This window comes from Capra hircus, chromosome 4 (genome assembly GCF_001704415.2).
Source record: "Capra hircus breed San Clemente chromosome 4, ASM170441v1, whole genome shotgun sequence".
In the NCBI taxonomy this organism is placed as follows: Eukaryota; Metazoa; Chordata; class Mammalia; order Artiodactyla; family Bovidae; genus Capra; species Capra hircus.
The window spans coordinates 7995216-8013674 of NC_030811.1; the positions used below are offsets into that span (position 1 = coordinate 7995216).

An 18459-nucleotide genomic window follows, 5' to 3' on the forward strand; every position below is an offset into this window, starting at 1 on the left:
AGGATTGGCTGATTTGATCTTCTTGCAGTCCAAGGAACTCTCAAGAGTCTTCTCCAACACCACAGTTCAAAAGCATCAATTCTTCAGCACTTAGCTTTCTTTATAGTCCAACTCTCACATCCATACACGACCACTGGAAAAACCATAGCTTTGACTAGATGGACCCAAAGGCACATCTACTAAGGTATAAAACAATTTAGTGATTGATTACCTGGGCCTGGAGGTGGGAAGAATGTATCATAAATTGGCTTGAAATGATGCAAATGTTCTAAAACTAGCCTGTGGTGATGTTTGTGTGTGTTTTCTATAAAAGTCAACTTTTATAAAACTTTGTGTGTTTTCCATAAGTCATCGAAGTATAAACTCAAAATGGGTGATAGGATCTAAATTATATCTCAATAAAACTTTTCAGAAGGAGGAAGAGAAGCAGACCTCAGCATGAGATGAATGTACCTTGCATGGGAATGCTTGCCAGAGCTGCAGCTGCTATCAGATGGGGTGAGGGATGGGACCTGGGACCCTAGAAATGTCTTGTACCAGAAATCTTAAGACTTTACATCCCAACTGCTAAAGATGAGGAATCTGAGGCTCAGATATGGGAAGTGACTTGCCCAAGTTCACTAGCATGAGCGATTCACAGAGGCTTCCCAGGTGACAGTCCTTGTGCAGGTCCAGGCCAGGGCTCAGAACCCACCCTCCTACCCCCGCACTCCCCAGCCCACCTCCCCTCCCCTCTGAATCCTGGGATTCAGACTCTGTACGAGGGCTTGCTGCCAATGTCACTTTATTTGAACTAGAGCAGGGATGGGGGGGGGGGGGCATGGGAGGAGGGGTCATGACGGCCAGTGCAGGCCTCATCCAGCGAAGCTGTCAGCGCTCTGAGAAATCACCTCCTGGAGGACAAATAAAAGGGAGACGCGCTGTCAAAAAAGGCAGGGCAATCGGGCTGGGAAGGGATGGGGCTGGAGAGAGGGTGCTGAGCAAACTGGCAGGAGAGGAAGGGAGAACCGCCAGGAGGAAGACCTCGGTCACGGTGAGCTTCTGCCCCAGGCGTTGTCAGCGCCCTTCCATCACTTTCTCACCCGCCACACTGTGTGGTGGCCTCGGGTTAACGTGTACCCGGTGTTTATAGAGAACCTGGCACTTCGCGTACAGCCTCTCACCAACTCCTCCCAACAAGCCTGTGAGGATCGTGACCCGGGTGTAAAGATGAGGTCACGGAGGCTCAGCAAGGAAGGAAATGGATGAGCTGGGATTCGAACCTGATATGCCTGACCCCGAACACCTGGGCTTAAGTGTGATTGGAGAACAAACCAACAAGAATGCTAAGAAGGGGAATGGAGCAGAGCAGAAGAACTCGGAGGAGGAAATTCCCGCGAGGAGCGGTCGGGTAACTCGCCCGGCCTGGCCCGCTCCTGGCCTCAGGTAACCCCCGACCCTGGCCTCAGCCCCGGCCCCGCCCCTCAAAGACCCCGCCCACCAAGAACCCCGCCCCTCCGGGAGCCCCGCCGACACCCACCCCGGCAGGCGCTGCACTGGCAGCTGTGAATGACCGGCAGCACCACCAGCTCTGTGCGGCCGCCGGGGCAGCGCAGGTTCAGGATGCGCACTGGGTTCTCAGGGTCTAGGCGGTAGCTACAGCAGTCACACTGACTCTGCAGGTACGGCTCCTGGGCGAGAGGGAGGGGGTGGCTGAGCTGGAGAGGGCAAAGAGGAGTTTGCCCAAGCCACCTGCCTTCCCTGGCCTTTCCTATCCAAGAAGAGCGGGGTGCAGGAAGAACCAGATCCCAAGCTCTCAGCTCCCAGACCTCCTCGCCAAGTAGGGAAGCCAGGTGGGGGCGTGTCACCACCAAGCCCCCAGTTCTCCAAGAAGCCCACCTCCTCCATTCCAGGCCCCACCCATCTGAGCATCCAACAACCAGTGCTTTTTAACGCGTTCATCACTGCATTCTGGTAGCACGGGGGAAAAGACACGGGTCTACTTCTAAGTCTAGTTGAAGAGGCAGAGTAGTAATTTCTGAACCTACAAATAATGAAGTCCTCAACTGCACAGTCCAATCCTAAGTGCAAAGTGAGTTCTCACTCCAAAGCAGGCACTCTTGCTTTATGATTATACAGTAACTCTGTGAGTCCTACTGAACGTTTGATTTAATTTTATGTGTAATCCTAACTTTATGTGTAATCCTAACTTTATTTTTAAGTAGGTCATACATTCACACAATACCAAGTTAAAGATCTACAAAAGAAAAAAATTCTTCCTCTGATTCTATCCCACTGTCACTTACTTTTTCCTCCCCAGGGGAAAAAAAAAAAGTATTAACTGTCCTCTCCTCACTCTGGTTTTTTTTTTTTTTTTAAGTGATTTGAGAGGCATTTCCAGAAGGTTTCAGGAGTGCTCCGGGGAGCAGGAGAGTGGTCACAGGTTGAGGACCAGGTGGGAAAGCACCTTTGTCTTCCAGGCATAGGTGACTTTGGCCACGTAGGCTGAAGCAGGGCCAGGAGCCGAGTGAGCTCCACTCTGGCTGGATTCTGGCCAGGTTGGAGCCACAGCTCTCCAGGCTCAGGGCTGGGGAAGTCAGGGTGACACAGGGCTCCTGAGGAGGTCAGCACCAGGAGAGTGAGCGCGGAGCGGAGCTCTGTCTCAGTCTTCTGGGCAATGTCCAGGACAAGACTACCATGGATAAAATCTGCCCTTCAGCCTTTGCTCACTGTATCAGGGGTTAACTCAGCGCCTCCCTGCCCTTCTCTGTTGTCCTGGCTGGCCTGTCTTGAGGGGTACAGTGGGCCGAGAAGTAGGTGCCAGGGGCTGTGCAGGGCCACAGTAGGGAAGAGCGAGACAAAAGCCCCAGGAGGGGCAGGAGGCAGGCAGCAGGCTCCAAAGCCCAAGCCCCACTGAGGTCACCAGGCTGCCTGGCTCTGATCAGCTGCAGGCCTGGGAGATGACTCTGTCGCTCGTGTCCCCTGGGCTCTGCCTAGGTTCTGGGCTTGCAGCCGCAGGCCCTGGGGGTCTGCCAGCTGAGCCGCCTCCCTGAGCCGGCAGGCCCCCCGCCCCGAGCTCACCTCAGGCAGGACGCTGGTGCTGGACGGGCAGTGCCCGCCGCAGTAGCTCACTTCCACCTGCTCTAGGTAGCAGGCGCCCTTGGTGAGGTTGCGAAGCTCCGTGAGGCGCCGGCAGGAGACGGGCTGCTCTTCTGTAGGGGAGGGGCAGGGCAGGGAGCGGACTGTCATGAGGGGACTTCGTGAGGCAACAGAGCGTGGACCCAAGCAGGGCAGGCTGGGTGGAGGTGGCCTGGTATTGTGACGCAGTGCCGGGGGGGTCTTCACTCTGCTAATCTGCATGGTGGGCAGGACGGGGGAAGGCAGCCTCCCCAGGGCAGGGGGTGGGGGTGGGAGAAGGGCCCAGAGCAGGCAGGAGGTGACCCCCGTCCCAGCATACCCGCAGCCTCCTGGCGGCAAGTGGGACAGCAGCTTCCAGGCTCCTGCACGGCCACCTCGCCCTGCAGACAGAGGGGGCACTCCAGTCTGCTCAGGAGGAAGGCCCAGCACCCCACACTGCCTGCTTGAGGCCCTGAGACCACCCTTCAGGGAGGGTCCCAGGAAGAAGCCCGGGGCCGCGGGGCTCAGGTGGGTACCTGGGCACAGGTGAGCGGAGGGCAGTGCTGGGTGCAGACACTCTCCCCGCTGATGCAGCGGCAGCTCTCACAGGCCTCCTGCCACTCGGATCCCGGCTGGGGAGGGGAGGGAGAACTTGCTCTCCACACTCCCCTCCCCACCACAGACTTTTCTGTTACCCGGCCCCCAACCCCGAGCCCACCCAAGGGCCTGGCTAGGGCAGTGGCCTGAGACCAGCATCAGCAGCAAGGGTTTCGGGAGGGAGGTGGGCCCCTGGGGGCCAGAGATGGTCCGAGTGTGCCAGCCGCTGGCCAAGCTGCCTGCTGCTGCAGGTCCGGGTACAGGGGTAGGAGCCAGGGACAAACCAGTGGCCCAGAGCCCTGGGTCAGGAAGGGCCAGGGGGCACCGAGGGCCGCGGTGGCTCACCGGGTGGGAGCGCCCATGGTGCCAGCACTCGCAGAGGTCCATGGGCACGCAGGGGCCCTCCTGGCTGCGGAAGTGCCCAGGCTGGCACACACAGCCCGGGGCCTGCCTCCCACTGCAGTTGCCCTGGGTCTCCGTGGTGTTGGGTTCCCGGCACGTCTGTTCACAGGGCCCCAGCTCCCCGGGGGCCGCCTGCTGCCAGGTTTCTCCAGGGGGGCACTCTGCCAGGGAAGACCACCGATCCCACCACTCAGGTCAGCCCTGGGTCCAGCCTCCACCCTATCCTCCCACACTGGACATTTCGGGTCCCTCCTCGCTCCTCAGCACTGCCCACTCGGCTCCAGCAGCCTCTCGGTCTCCAAACCCACCTCTCTGCTCCTATCCACTCTCCCATATAGTAGTGGGGCCCAGCTTGGTGGCTGGGGGTAGCACAGGCCCCTCTCCCCTCATCAGGGGAGCCTGGCCTTGGCTTTGGAGGGACCAGCAGGAACCTGGGCAGCCCGCATCTCACCCTGACAGTCAGTGAGGGAGCAGCTGAAGGCTCCACCTTGGCAGACGCTGGGAAGACAAATGCTCTCTTCAGATGCCCGCCATGCCCTCCTCCCCACCCCCATTCTCAGCACCCCACCCCCACACTCTCCCCACCCACACTCCCGGCCCTCACCAGTGGGTGCAGTTCTGGGTGAGCAGAGTCCCTGGGGGCAGCTCTCGGTGCTGCTCTTCAAGAGTCAAGGTGAGGCCCCAGGGCAGAGAGAGCTGGGTGCAGGGGCACTCGGCAGGGGGCACACACGTGCCGTTGTGCAGCAGCTGAGGCAGGGCAGGTTCGAGTTACATGTGACCACCACTCCTGCCCCCGCCCACCAGCCTGGTCCCCCACTCGAGAGTCAGGGCACAGCGCCCGAACCCACCTGCCCTCTGGGACAGTCACAGCCAAGCCGGCAGGGTTCCTGCACGCAGAGGGTGCCAGGCTGCAGATGCGAACAGAGGCGCGGGCACGAGACAGCGCAGGCACTGAGCACCTGGCCGGGTGGGCACTCTGGGGGTGGAGGGGGAGCAGAGAGTGAGGTGGAGTCCAAGGGGGGTCCTCAGGATGGGCCCCAGGCTGGGCAGGCACCCACCACCCTGAGCACTCACCAGGGCAGGGCTGCAGGTTACAGTCCTGCTGTTGCTCTGTGTCCTGGGCCTGGCACAGTGCCCGCCCGGGGCCCTCCTTGCAGCTCCGATGTCGTTTGGTGGTGCCCCCACCACAGGGAGCAGAGCAGTTGCTCCAGGCTGACCAAGGCCCAAGGGTTGGACACTCGTGGGAGGAGCACGCCAGGGACCCGTTGACACAGGTGCTGGGGGCAGGGGTGTGCAGAAAGGCCTCAGAGCCCTGAGAGTCAGGGTGAACAGCCTTTGCTCCCCAACAATGCCCCATAACCTTGAGCTGGCCCTAGCCTCCCACCCAAAGCTCCCCGTCTCCATGTGGCCATTGGAGGGCAGTCGTACCAGTTTCTGCAGTCCAGCCACACCACCTCAGCCGGGGCCAGTGCCCAGGAAGCGTTGGGGCTGGGGAGGCCACAGCGGCAAGAAGACACAGGCACACAGCGCCCATCCTGTACCAGTTGGCCAGGGGGACAGCGGCAGCCTGGGAGAGGGGGTGGGGGGACAAGCAGGATGTGGCAGGCGCACACAGGGAGCCCTCTCTCAGCAAGAGGGATTCCAGGGCCTGGGGCAGCCCTGGTGTGCCCTTCCTCCCGCCCCTCCTGCAGGATCAGGCCTCTCTAGGCTGCCCCAGAGCACCCCTAGGACACGGCCCGTCTTGACCAAGGCTCACTCAGGCAGGACCCCCAGCTGGTCACCAAAAGTGACCCAGGGATCCACTCTGCTGCCCTGTAACTCATGACCCAGCCGTCTGCCCGCCCCAGGTCACAAGCTCTTGGTCACATCTTGACTCTCAGGAGGCAGTGGGGTTCCCCACAGTCCCTGGGTCGGGCGGTGGGCATGGCCTGGCCACCTGGGCGACATGGTCCCTGCAGACACTCCACACGGTCCCAGAGGTCGATACAGCTTCTTGGGCACTGGTTGGCACAGTCAGGGGTGGGCACGGTGTCCTGGGCCTCACAGCTCTCTCCTGCAGACCAGAAGGTCGGAGTCTGACCTGGGGTGTTCTCGAGTCCCCAGCCTTCCATGGGCACCTCCAGGGGCTGAGGCAGCAGCCCCCACCCCACCCCAGAGGCCACATCCCTGGCCCCTCCTTCAATGCTGGAGCCATTACCTGGGCAAGGCCCCATGTTGCAGCTCTCAGTCTGAGCCCATGGCCCCCGGCAGCCTCCTCCCGGGGGGCTCCTGTCCTCTCTCCAGCGCAGCCGGAATCCCCCACTGCAGGGCACCTGGCAGGGGCTCCAGGCCCTCCAGGGACCCCACTGACATAAGTCTGGGGAGAGAAAACAGGAGTCAGTGCCCAGGCCCACCCCCCGCCCCCTGGCTCCCTCTGCAGCCCTGAGCCCCCTTCCTCCTCTTCCAGCTGCTGCTGCCCCCTCCCAACCTCAAATCCAGCAGACCCTGGAGTCTAGCAGGAGGATGAGCTGACCAGCTAAGGGCCCTCGAACAGACATGAATAGCGGAGCCCAGCCCTATCCAGCCAGACCCCGCCCCTTTACAGGCCCCGCCCACTCCCAGCCCCACCGGCCAGGCCGGGCCCCACGTGGCCCCCGCCCCCATCACCTTGGCAGGCTCCAGGGTCTGGACAGAGGCGTTGTTGGCTGAGTGGCACAGTGCAGAGGTCTGGGTCCCCGGCCCACGGCCTCCCCGTCTCAGGGTCCAAACAGAGGCGGTGGCGGTGCTGCTCTGAAGCCAGCATGGGGGCTGAGGTGGGGGACAGGCCAGCTGTGTCCTGGGGCCAGCGCTCTTCTAGGGCAGTCCTGGAGGCAGGGGCCAGCAGGCCGAGGGGCAGGCAGGGCCCACAGGGTGACCACTCAGACCAGCCGCTCAGAGGCAGAAGACCTAGGAAGGGCGGCGTGTGAGCGTCCTTCCCAGGGACTCCCCCGACCAGATCCCAAGACCACAGTGGATGGGGAACAAGAGGCTCGTGTTGTGACCAGAAAGTTCCGGAAACAGGAGAGCCTGAGTAGGGGGACCGACCATCCTGGTTTGTCTGGGACTGTCCCAGTCCTGGAAATGAAAGTTCCAAGTCCCACTCCCACCCAGTCCTGGGCAAAAAACCACCCCCACCCAAGTCCTGGGCATAAATCCAGCCCCCTACCCGAGTCCTGGAAAAAGAGGGACAGCTGGTCTCCTCGGTCCAGTTACCTTGACAGCCTTGGCTGGTGCACTGCAGCACCCCACGCTGGCATTCACTGTGGGAGGGGCTGGTCAGGGTGGGCTCCGGGAGGCAGGACCCAGCCCAGAATGGTGGGTTGGTAGGTGTGGGGCTCATGTAGGGGTAACCTGGGCTCTGGGCTCATTTGGAGCAGGGGGAGGCTGGGACCTTGGGGCTTTGCTTGGCCTTCTCTGCAGGGGTCAGGCCGCCCTGCGGAACCCCTCCTCCTCCCTGGTCCAGTCCTTGGTCCTAGGCCTCTGGTGCCACCTCCCTCACCCTCAACACTCACCACTCTTTGCAGCCCAGCTGCAGGCGGTCCCCGGGGGCCAAGGTCACCCCAGCTCCTTCGCCTGAGACGTGCTGGCAGTTACACTGTTCTGGGGGTACGCAGCCTCCAGCCTGCTCCAGTAGCCCCTGTGCAGAAGGGGACAGGGGACAGGGCCCTGTGGCAGTCATCTTGTCGTCACCCTAATGCCCACCCATGCCTGGTCCCCAGCAGGTGCTGTGCGTGCTGCCAAGTCAGTGGTGTGGGCAAACGGCCGCCTGGCAGAACGTGCAGTGCTATCCGGATGAGAGGTTCGGAGGGGAGGGGAGGAGGTGCGGGAGAATGGACAGGAGACCCCTCCTCCTGGGGCATCTCCCCTGGCTCCACACCTCACCTCGGGGCAGTAACAGCCAGGCTGGCAGGGCGGCAGGTCTTGGCAGAGCCGAGGGCTCAGGTATGTGGCACAGAGTCCAGTGCAGGGGGAGCCGCAGGCCTGGAACTCAAAGGGAGGCACGCAGCTGTCCTCTGCAGGGGGAGGCAGGCAGGCAGGCAGGCTGGTGCGGGGTGCAGCCCAGAGACACCGTCTGCCCCCCGAACCCAGAGGGCACAGTGTGTGGTCCCATCACCTCCCCTTGAAGTCACCTGGTAAGAGTGCAAGATACTGCCCCCTTACGGTAGTTAAGGACAGACCAGTGTTGCCCCATCCATGCCCACTCAGTTCCTGTAGGCACCTCCAACTGTTTAGACCCAGGAGAGCCAGCGAGCCGCAGGAGGTTCAGGCCCTGGCAGGTAGCTCCCGGGATTGGCAGGTGGGAGGCAGAGGGGTGGAGACGGAGGGCAGCTGGAATAAGAAGTGGGCAAAGACCCACCATGCCTGGGGCAGTTACCAGTGGACACAAGGCCACAGCTGGGGGGCTTCCCTGGTGGCTCAGTGGTAGAGAATCCACCCACCAATGCAGGAGACATGGGTTCAATCCCTGGTCTGGGAAGCTCCCATGTGCCAAAGAGCAACTAAGCCCATACGCTACAACTACTGAGCCTGTGCGCTAGAGACCAAGAGCTACAACTACAGAGCTCATGTGCTGCAACTGCTGAAGCCCACACGCCCTAGAGCATGTGCTCTGCAATGAGAAGACACCGCAATGAGAAGACCAAGCACCGCAACTAGAAAGTAGCCCCCACTCACTGCAACTACAGAAAAGACACACACACAGCCACAGCTGGGCCTGTGGCTGCAAAGTGGGAAAACCGCGGTGAAGGCTTGTGGGGCGGGGTGGGGGCGAGCACCCGAGGGTGAGGCAGGGAGCAGCTGGAGCAGGGTCCCAGCCAAGGGCAAGGTCTGTGCAGCCACGGGCAACCCCTCTGAGGACCTGGGCACCCTGAGTATCACTCTAAGAGGAGCTGGCGGTGCCCCCTGGGGACCCAGGGAGGCCCCTGCCAGGGTTCGTCTCCCCGGCTCCTGGCTCCTGGGGCCTCACCAGAGCAGTTTCCGATGAGGCAAGGCCGGAAGTGGCCGTCCAGTCGAGTGCAGGGGGGGCCCGCCCCGGCCCCCCTGGGCGCAGGTCGCTGGTGTCGGTAGCGCTGCTGGACCAGCACCTCGCATGAGCACCGTGTCCAGCCACTCCAGCTGCTCCACACACACTCCTCTAGGGACCAAGCAGGGCCAGGGCTCAGCCAGGGGCCTCTCTGAGCTCCCCAGCCTCTCTCCCACCTGCCCTCCCCTCTCATCCGAGCCCCAGCCAACACCCTGAACAGGCAAAGGGCCAAAGGGAGCCAAGAATTCCGAAAGGTCTAGCTGGCGGGCTTCCCTGCCACCCAGCAGTGAGGGTCACATGCCACAGGGCTCTAAAGGACTGATGGTGGGAAGAGGGAAAAAACTGAAAAAAGTCTTGAGAAGAGGTGCGTGCATGCTCAGTCACTCAGTCGTGTCTGATTCTTTGTGACCCCACGGACTGCAGCCTGCCAGGCTCCTCTGTCCATGGGATTCTCCAGGCAAGAATCCTGGAGTAGGTTGCCATGCCCTCCAGGGGATCTTCCCAATCCAGGGAATCTTCCCAATCCAGAGATCAAACCCAGGTGCCCTGTGGCTCCTGAACTGGCAGGCAGATTCTTTACCACTGAGCCACCTGGGAATCCCTTGGGAGGAAATAGACATATGTTTTGGGGAGATAATCTGGAAGTTGGTTATAATAATAAACATTCTCTGGATCTTGCGCAGGTAGGAGACAGAGAAGGGGGCTTCGCTTCTGACGCACACTCACCCAGGCAGGGCCCTGTGTAGCAGGCCTGGGTGTCCAGGCGCAGGGAGGTACTGTTGCAGGCAGGGTCAGCCTCGACCAGAGGGCAGGGGCAGGACGCATTGCGGGAGGCCAGGCCCAGGCCGCAGCTGCGGGAGCAGGGCCCCCAGGGGCCCCAGGAGCAGGCGTCTGGCAGCACCGGGCAAGGCCACAGCCCACATCGCTGGCTCTGGGCATCGGGGCCCAGGCAGAGGGAGCCCCCTCGGGGAGGGGCCGAAGCCACACAGACCCGGGTGCGGACCTGGTTTCCGCCTCCACAGGAGACAGGGCAGTCAGCCCAGGGGGACCATGGCGTCCAGGCCCCCAGCCCTGCAGGAGGCAGCAGGGAAGTTAGTGAAATCAGAGGAGCAAAGAGGCAGAGGGTTGGACCGGGCCCTCAACACACAGGGGCCGGCAGTGGGCGGGAGAGAAACACAGACAGAGCTGATAGACGGAGGGCGAGGTGGAAGGCTAGTAGGGCGGTGGGGTTTGGGAATGACCCCCTCAGACCTGCACACTCAGCATCTTCGCATATGATGCCCTCCGGGGTGCAGGAGCTGAAGGAGGAGCCCAGACTCAGGGACGCTGCTGCCCAGCAGGATGGCACCCTCCCGTCTGCCCCCCGCCCCTGCCCCAGAGCTTACCACTGCTGGCATCCATCCTGCAGCCAGCTGTCCCCCAGGGAGCGGGGGCGGGTGCCCTGCAGGCACAGAGGCGGGCACGGGGGCTGAGGGCAGAGCTGGCTCTGGGACTGCTCCTCCCGACACTCCGGGGCCCACGAGCCCGATGTGGAAGACCTGGGTGGAGCCCCGGGGCGGAGAAGGTAAGAGATGGTCCCGGGTCCTTCGTCACGCCTCCCACCGCCCCTGGGGAAGCCCAGGGTGGGTGTGGAGGTGGTTAAGGAAAGGCAAGGATGACCAGGGACCAAAGCCAAGGCCAGGTCACGGAGTGGGCACAAAGTCACCGGCAGGGACAGGATCCAGGAACCCCGGCAGTCCAAGAGGCCGTGTCCAGGCTGCAGGAGGCCCCGGTGGAGCGAGGTGACACAGGCCTGGCACTGCCCCGTACCGGAAGCGGCTCTGCTGCCCTGCAGGCCCACACGAGCGGCTGCAGGGACTCCAGGCTGACCAGCGGCTCCAGGCACAGTGGGCAGGAGGCGGGCAGGGCTGGGCCGTGCAGGAGAGCTGCCCCGCCCGGCACGTGCAGTTGTTGCAGGCCTCCTGGTGCTGGCTCCCCGGGGCCCAGCTGTGGCCCTGGGCATCCGTGCACTCGCAGTGCCCGAGGGGCACACACCCACCATCCTGCTCCAGGGAACCTGCGGGGAGATGACCCTCCAGAGCTGATGCCCACGCCCCAGGGCTCCCCTCTGCCTTCCCGCTGAGCCACCCTGCCGTGCCCTAAGGGAGCACCTACCCTCGGGACAGCGGCAGCCCTGCTGGCAGGCCTGGTCCTCCTGACACACGATCCCCTCCTGGAGGTCTGAGCAGCGGCGGGGGCAGCGGTTGGCACAGCTGACCACCTCCATGCCTGCAGGGCAGCCCTCCTCTGGGCAGATGGGAAGACCAGAGTCAGGAGGCCCTGAGCCCTGGGACTCGGGAACCCTCCCCCTGCCCCATGGGGGCCACCCTGACCTCCGTGAAGCCGTTATGACCCATCCCTCCCCCAGGCTCCCCAGGAAACCTGGGGTCCTGGGGAGACCCTGGGGGTCCTGGGGACACTCTGAGTGGCCGTCAGTTCCTCTCACTGTGAGTGCCCAGCACCTAGCCTGCTCCTGAGAAGTGTTTGCTGAGATGGACTGAATGGGTGCGTCTAAAAGCCAGCATTCTCACCTATGTGGCTCCTTTGTGTTCATCCAGAGAAGGATGGAAGGGATGGGGGTGGTCATCAGTGTGGGGGTCATCCTAATAGAGGTGGTGGGCCTTAGAGTGCAGGGTCCATAGGGTCAGTGAGCTTGGAAGAACCAACTTCAGAAGGAGCTGGAGCTCGGAGTGGGTGGCGGGGGTGACAACCTGGCTGGCTCAGTGGACCTCCCAGGCACCAGGTATCTCAAGACTGTTATCCTCAAACCCCCTGAAACTCTTGACCAGGTGGTTCCAGGAACTGAAGCAGGGGGGGTCACAGCTGAGAGGATGAGTTCTAGTCCTGCCACCATGGGGCAGGTGGGGGTGGGCAGTGGGGGTGGATTGGGCAGCTCAGCCCTGGCCACTGGGAGTCCTTGCCCAAAGCCCAGGCCCCACCACCATCTGCCCTTGCAGGGCTTGGTTTCCTTCACTGGCCGATGAGGTAGCAGCCTGCCCCCCATCCACAGTGCACAGTGACGTGGGGGGTGAAATTAGAGGAGGGGGTGGGGAGAGCTTCGCAGGGAGCAAGGGCAGGAGGGCTATCACCGCTGCCGTACCACAGGGCGCGGGATTGCAGAGCCGTGCATGGTGCCTCTCCCCAACACAGGGAGCACCGCCGTTCTTGGGTGGGGGGCTCGAGCAGCTGCGGCTCCTCAGGGACCGGCCTCCTCCACAGCTCCGGTCACACCAGGACCAGGGGCTCCAGCGTGACCAGCCTCCGGGCACTGAATGGGTCAGAGAAGGGCCGCACAGGGGTCTGGCTCAGGCAGGGACCCCAACGTGTTCCCCGAGCCTGGGGTGAGGTCCCATGCTGGAGATGGAAGGGACCAGGGTGGGGTGGGGCCCTGATGCTAAGGAAGGGCAGACCCGCCAGGCGCTCACCGCCCACCGCACCTGGGCAAGCTCGCAGGTTGCAGAAGCGGCGTTCCTGGTAGGCTGTAAGCACGTCGGGGCACCAGTGTCCACCAGGCCCTGGGGGGCGGTAGGCCCGCAGGCGGCGCTGCTGGCCCACCCCACAGCTGCGGGAGCACGGCTCCCACGGGGCCCAGGCGGTCCAGGAACAGTTCCCAGCCACACAGCCAGGGCCCGGGCACAGGGGCAGCTCTGTGGGGGGCACAGGACGCTGCTGAGCTGCAGCCAGCCCTCTGACCCCCACCCTCCCCGCCCCAGCTCAAGTGCCAACCTCCTCGGCCAGGGCTGGCTATGCCCCATCCTTCCCCTCTTTCAGATATGACTCTGACTGTCGTGTGGCTTTGGCAACTGGGCCTCAGTTCCCCACTCTGGGGGCAACAGTGGCGCAGGGCGGGGAGACAGTAGTCCCAGACTCCCAGGGTGGCTGAGGGATTTGGATGGGACCTTTGTTGGGGGGAGTGTTTGGTACCCACATAAGTGAGGATGGGTGGAAGGTGGCAGGGCTCCCCAACAGCTGTTGGGGTTCACAAAGAAGGCCCAGGGTCAGGTTGAGAACTCCATATTTGCACAAGGAGTACTAGATGTGGGGCTTGGGGCTGGATGTTGGCTGCGGTTAGAATGACACGTTAGAGGGAAGGCTCAGGGTCCAAATCCAGGGCAGGGTCAGAGGTCAGGACCGGAAGGCGCACCTGTGCAGGAAGGCAGGTTGCAGGGGCGCTCCTGGGAAGCGGCACCCCCGGTGCAGTTCGCCAGGCAGAGGCGGCTGCGGCTGCGCCAAGCGGGGTGAGCCGGATCTGTGCAGGTGCCGGAGCAAGGGGACCACGGGGACCACAGGCCCCAGCCGCCTTGGGTGGGGAGAGGAGACCCCCGGGGAGTCAGCCCTGGGCTCCTGGGCTCGAAGCAGGGCTAGGGAGGGAGGAGGCCCGGGGCTTGCTCTTCCCAGAGGGAGGGGTGCAGGGAATCGGGGTGGGAACCTGGAGAGTCTGATACCTGGAAGGCCTGTCGCTGGCTCCACTGTGGACCCTGCAGCCCCTGTGCCAAAGGAAACCTGCTCAGAAGTGTTTCCCAGACAGAAGTGCATGAGGCCCAAGCCCCAGGGCTGGTGGTCAAACCTGTCGCTCTCTGGTTCAGCCCAGACACCCCAGGCCCCAAGCACAGCACCTGCTCACGGTAGCAAGGCCTTTGCTCAGGCCACGCCTGATTCCTGGCATCCCTTCCTCCAACACTCGTCTGAGTCCTCTCCATCCCTCAGACCCCCTCAGATGCCACCTCCTCCAGAAAGCCCTCCTAGACCATACCCCTAGGAGAATTCTCAACCTCCCCCATTTTCCCGAGCACACGCACTCTCCTACAGGGCACACCCCCCATGCCAAAATGGGTTATCTGAGCTCCTGGACTCCAAGGTCAGGGTCCTCACTCCCCCACCCAACCCCCAACACACATTCGGCATGAGTTCCAGAAATTTGGTTGAGTGTGTCTGAATAGAAGAGAAACGCTGAGCTAGACCCAGAGTGGGGACAGGGATGGACAGACAGGAAGGGACAAAGTGCCAGCCAGACGCCTCCCACCCCGCCCCGCTTCCCTCACCTGGGCACTCTGGGCTGGGGCAGTGCTCGAGGTCCCAGCGGGGCCCGCGGCAGCCCTGGCCACCAGGAGCGGGCGTGGGGAGCACACACTGGCGGCTGCGGGCGCGGGTGCCCAGCCCACCACAGGAGCGGGAGCAGGGGCCCCACGAACCCCAGGGGCCGAAGCCCCCAGCAGCCTTGGAGCAGGCCCCCACGGAGCAGGATAGCTTCCCGTGCGCACAGGAGCTGGGGAGAGGGTGTGAGGATGAGGGGCCAGCAGCTCGGACCCCAGGAGAAAGGGGTGCTGGCAGACACATCAGCCCCCAAGGGCAAAGAGACAGAGCTAGGGTGAGCCCAGGGTCAAGCGGCCAGGGCTGGGGGGTGCAGGGCCACCCAGGGCCCCTCGACACATCCTCTCACCCCCTAACCCTCAAATCCCCCCCAAATCCTCTACACGCTCATCATCCCCCTCAAATTCCCCCCACCTCAAATCTCTCACACCCTCACCAGTTGTGACAGCCTGTACGGAGGCTCTGACCCGAGCCCAACTCATCGCCAGGCCCAAGAAGCTGACCGTTCTCTCCCAGAACAGACAGGTGAGCCCCCGGGTCAGCGCTGGCAACTCGTAACCCCTGCAGCCATGAGGCGGTGAGCACACAGGGGCACTCCTAGGATGGGGGAGAAAGTGCAGGGACACGGGCTGGAGCCACCTGCCAGGGGCCAGTCCTGCCCTACCCCCACCCCCATGGACATCCTCAGAAGTGGGGTGGGGAGGAGACGGGTGGGAAGGATGCTCTGGACAGCTCTGGGCCCTAAGACTGCACTTCCAATAGCAAGTGGCACTGTGTATCTGCGTCAGGGAGCTGACCATGAGCAATGTAAGGCTATGGCTTGACCGGAGCTGGCCAGGCACCTTCCCGATCAGAGCACTTAGCCAGGACGTGGCAGGGTCAACAGAGGCCATTTACAGGATGGGACCCACGAGAGGGGAGCGAGGGAGGAGGAAAGGGCCTTAGCCAGAAACGGGGACACCTGCGTTTGAGTCTAGCTCTGCTGGGAACTGTCCCCTGACTCGGTGTGTCCCTTCCCCTGCCTGGGGGCTCAGGGTCACCAGCTCTAAGTCAGGACACTTAGAGGCTGTCCAGAGGCCATGGGGTCTTCAGAGGTGAGAGCTGACGGGGGAGGGGAGGGCCCTGGGCTTCTGGCAGGGGGAGTCCTAACCTGGACACAGGCTGAGCGGTGCAGGAAGGTGCCCTCGGGGCAGTGACAGCCCTCCTCGCAGCCAGCAGAGAAGCAGCCCACCTGCCCGGTGACGTGGGCGCAGGAGAAGGGGCACCCTTCGCTGGGCTGGCACTCGCGGTACAGACGCCCGGCCGGGCAGCCTGCCTCTGAAGGGGACCCCGAGTGAGCACCTGTGCCACGCCGCTCTCACAGCCTCCTGTGCCTACCTCCGCTCACCCCAGTGCCCATCCCCTCCAGTGTCCCCCCAGAGTCGTGCAGACCACACCCTCCCTGGGCCGGGCCCTGGGTCACGCCCGCTCCTACAGTCTCCCCTGCCCCCCACATCCGCCTGCTTCCTCCTCTGTTTGCCCACCACTGGCCTGGGTGAGGGGTGGCATGTGGCGATGGGGTGGGAGAGATCAGAAGGCAACCTGTGAGTCAGGGTCAAAGGCCAGGATGGGGATCAGGAGTGACAGAGCCTAGGCCGGGGCTCACCTCTGCAGACCTGGGTGCGGCAGGTGCGGCTCTGGCGGGCAGGCCCCGGGCAAGGGGGCCGCGGGCAGCGGCGGGAGCGCAGCTGCTCCCCTCCACCACAAGAGACGCTGCAGTCCTCCCAGGGGCCCCAGGAGCCCCACAGCCCCGGCCCTGAGCAGGTGGGCACCTCCTGGCACTGAAGGATGCCTGCCACGCAGGTGCTGGGGACAAGGGTGGGCAGTTAGAAGACAGGGCCCTCCTGCCCGGCTGGCAGCCCAAGCCTCCCTGGCGCTCTTGGCTCACCAGTTGTCACACAGCCCCGTCACCACCTCGCCGGGCTCCAGGCTCTCCCAGGAGCTGAGCCCAGACCCCGCGGAGCGACTCTGGTTCTCAGGGATCCCTGAGGGCACAGGAGGGGAGGCAGGCGCTTCAGATGGCTCAGCCAATCACCAACGCTGCTCAGGGCTCTACCCCGCTGTCTCCACCCACGGGGACCTGGGTCTTGGCAGGCAGAGGACACAGAAGCCCCAAGGGGTACCAGCCCTGGAATGTGGGAGTTGCCCATGCTGGCCCCCATGGGCAAAGTGGCAGGGGCCAGGCGGGAGGGCGCTGCTGTGCTCGGGGGCAGGTTGCGGGAGGCACCGACCTATGGCTCCAGGCTGGTACTGGCAGCGGCACTGGGTGGGGGGCACGCAAAGGCCGTCCTGGGACAGCTGGCCAGGGGGGCACCCACAGCTGGGCTGCTGGCAGCCTGTCGAGTCTGGCTGGCACTCAACCCCAGGGGACAGGTCCTCGCAGGAGCGGGGGCAGGGCTGCCCACAGGGGAGAAGATCCTGGCCACCCGTACAGTCTGCAGCAGGAGGGAAGCAGAGAGGGTGGGTTTGGGGGGTCCACCCTGGGGGGCGGGGCGTCCCAAGAGTTGGGTGACCAGCCCTCCCTCCATGCCCACCACCTGCTAGGACCTTCACTTGCCCAGTTCCATGGGGTGGGTGCCCTAAGGGCTTTCCCTTAAAGAAAGTGGCATGCATGTGTGTATGCGGTGGCTGGTGGGGGGGGGAGGCGTCAGATGCAGGGGGTGAAAGGTCAGAGGTAGCATCTCCCTAGCCTTACAAGCCACCACCACCACCCGCCATCTCCACAGAAGTCCTCACCCGTGCACTGAGTGGAATTGCCCTGACAGGGGCGACTCTGCCTGTGGCCCCCAGGGCAGGGCCGGCCTCCCTCAGAGGTGGGGGGCCAGCTACACACTCGGCTGCGATGGGACTGCCCCAGGCACATGTCACAGGCAGACCATGGTCCCCACGGGCTCCAGGCTCCATCCACTGCGGCAGAAATACAAAAGCATCCCTTTGCCTTGGGAGGCCCAAGAGGTCCCAGCCCACTGGGATTGGAGCCGCCTGGTGGGGCGTCTCACCTGGGCACTCGGTGGGGCTGGTGCAGGTCTCCCTCTGATGCTGGGCCCCCGCCTCCCCTGCCTCCCTGGGGCACGGGGCCCCGCCATGCTGTGGAGCCGGGCAGCTGCAGGCCCTGGAGCGGGTCCTCATCTGGCCCCGGCAGGGCTGGGAGCATGCTGTCCACTCCGACCACGGGCACCAGGCACCAGGCACTGTGGGGGTAAATGGTGAGCCCTGGGGTGCAGCCATCCCTCCCCCGGTCCCAGCCCTCCCTGTGCCCCAGGACACTGCTTTTTCTCACCTCGCTCTGAGCAGGGTACATACCTGGGCAAGGCAGGTCTGTGCAGGTAAGCCAGCCCTCGGAGCAGGTGCTGGGCGGGGCATGCAGGCACAGAGAAAGAGGGCAGCTCACTCGCATGGTGCCCTCCACACACGCCCCTCCCTGTCTGCCTCCCCTTCCCCTCTCCCCCACCTCCAGCCTCTGAGGTCTCAGTCCCCCTCCCTACTCTCAGCACCTCCAGCCCCTGCTCCCTGACCCACTCCAGGCACATTCAGGTGTCCTGCGGACTCAGCCCTATGGGGAAGTGACTGCAGGTCATCTGCAGCTGAAGGAGGTCAGACAGCGGGAGGAAACACCACACCGCCACCCCCTGCCCCCTCAAAGCACAAGCCCAGCTCTTCAAAATCTCCCAGGTCCCCGGAGCTGGCTGCCTCAGTTTCCTCACCTGTCGGACCAGGGATTAGGGTACCTGCTGCATCTTCTCAGGGCTTGTGGGAGCCTAGCTTGCATCAGCTGAGACTGGGAGAGCTCAGGTGTGTGAGACACGGAGTGGACTAGCCCTGCCCTCACCCATGGCATCCTGCCCACACGCTGCCCCCGCCCCCACCGGCCCTCACCAGTAGTTGCAGCTGTCAGGCTTGGCCAACTGGGCACCTGGACGGTGCCGCTCCCCAGTCAGCAGGTCCAGGCAGGTGCAGTGACCGGGCTGCACACAGACGGTGCCGTCAGCACTCAGCACCTGGCCTGGGGGGCAGTAACAGCCGGGCTGGCAGCTCCAAACGCAGTGCTGAGGGACAAGGAAGGGAGGGTCCGAGTCAATGGAAAGCCGGAGGCCCAAGGAGACTGCTGCGGGATGGAAGGGGTGCCTGGGAGCCACGATGAAGTGGAGGAGGAG

At 63.5% G+C, this 18459-nt stretch overlaps 1 protein-coding gene across 1 annotated transcript in view; it reads right to left on the reverse strand.

The window, feature by feature from the left end:
* The window catches only part of SSPO (SCO-spondin), a 56460-nt gene continuing 38778 nt past the window's right edge, over window positions 778-18459 (reverse strand). The window contains 37 exon segments of the mRNA XM_018047477.1: window positions 778-893; window positions 1520-1670; window positions 3061-3191; window positions 3437-3497; window positions 3633-3728; window positions 4039-4256; window positions 4547-4593; window positions 4700-4842; window positions 4944-5071; window positions 5170-5372; window positions 5524-5662; window positions 6032-6148; window positions 6293-6451; window positions 6742-7020; window positions 7327-7373; window positions 7626-7750; window positions 7996-8126; window positions 9080-9247; window positions 9863-10207; window positions 10388-10434; window positions 10522-10674; window positions 10946-11192; window positions 11291-11422; window positions 12276-12443; window positions 12613-12822; window positions 13320-13475; window positions 13621-13662; window positions 14218-14441; window positions 14703-14863; window positions 15417-15583; window positions 15912-16111; window positions 16194-16290; window positions 16537-16740; window positions 17042-17212; window positions 17305-17496; window positions 17609-17655; window positions 18182-18351. Coding sequence (XP_017902966.1) covers window positions 871-893; window positions 1520-1670; window positions 3061-3191; window positions 3437-3497; window positions 3633-3728; window positions 4039-4256; window positions 4547-4593; window positions 4700-4842; window positions 4944-5071; window positions 5170-5372; window positions 5524-5662; window positions 6032-6148; window positions 6293-6451; window positions 6742-7020; window positions 7327-7373; window positions 7626-7750; window positions 7996-8126; window positions 9080-9247; window positions 9863-10207; window positions 10388-10434; window positions 10522-10674; window positions 10946-11192; window positions 11291-11422; window positions 12276-12443; window positions 12613-12822; window positions 13320-13475; window positions 13621-13662; window positions 14218-14441; window positions 14703-14863; window positions 15417-15583; window positions 15912-16111; window positions 16194-16290; window positions 16537-16740; window positions 17042-17212; window positions 17305-17496; window positions 17609-17655; window positions 18182-18351 — 5499 coding nt within the window. The 3' untranslated portion in view covers window positions 778-870.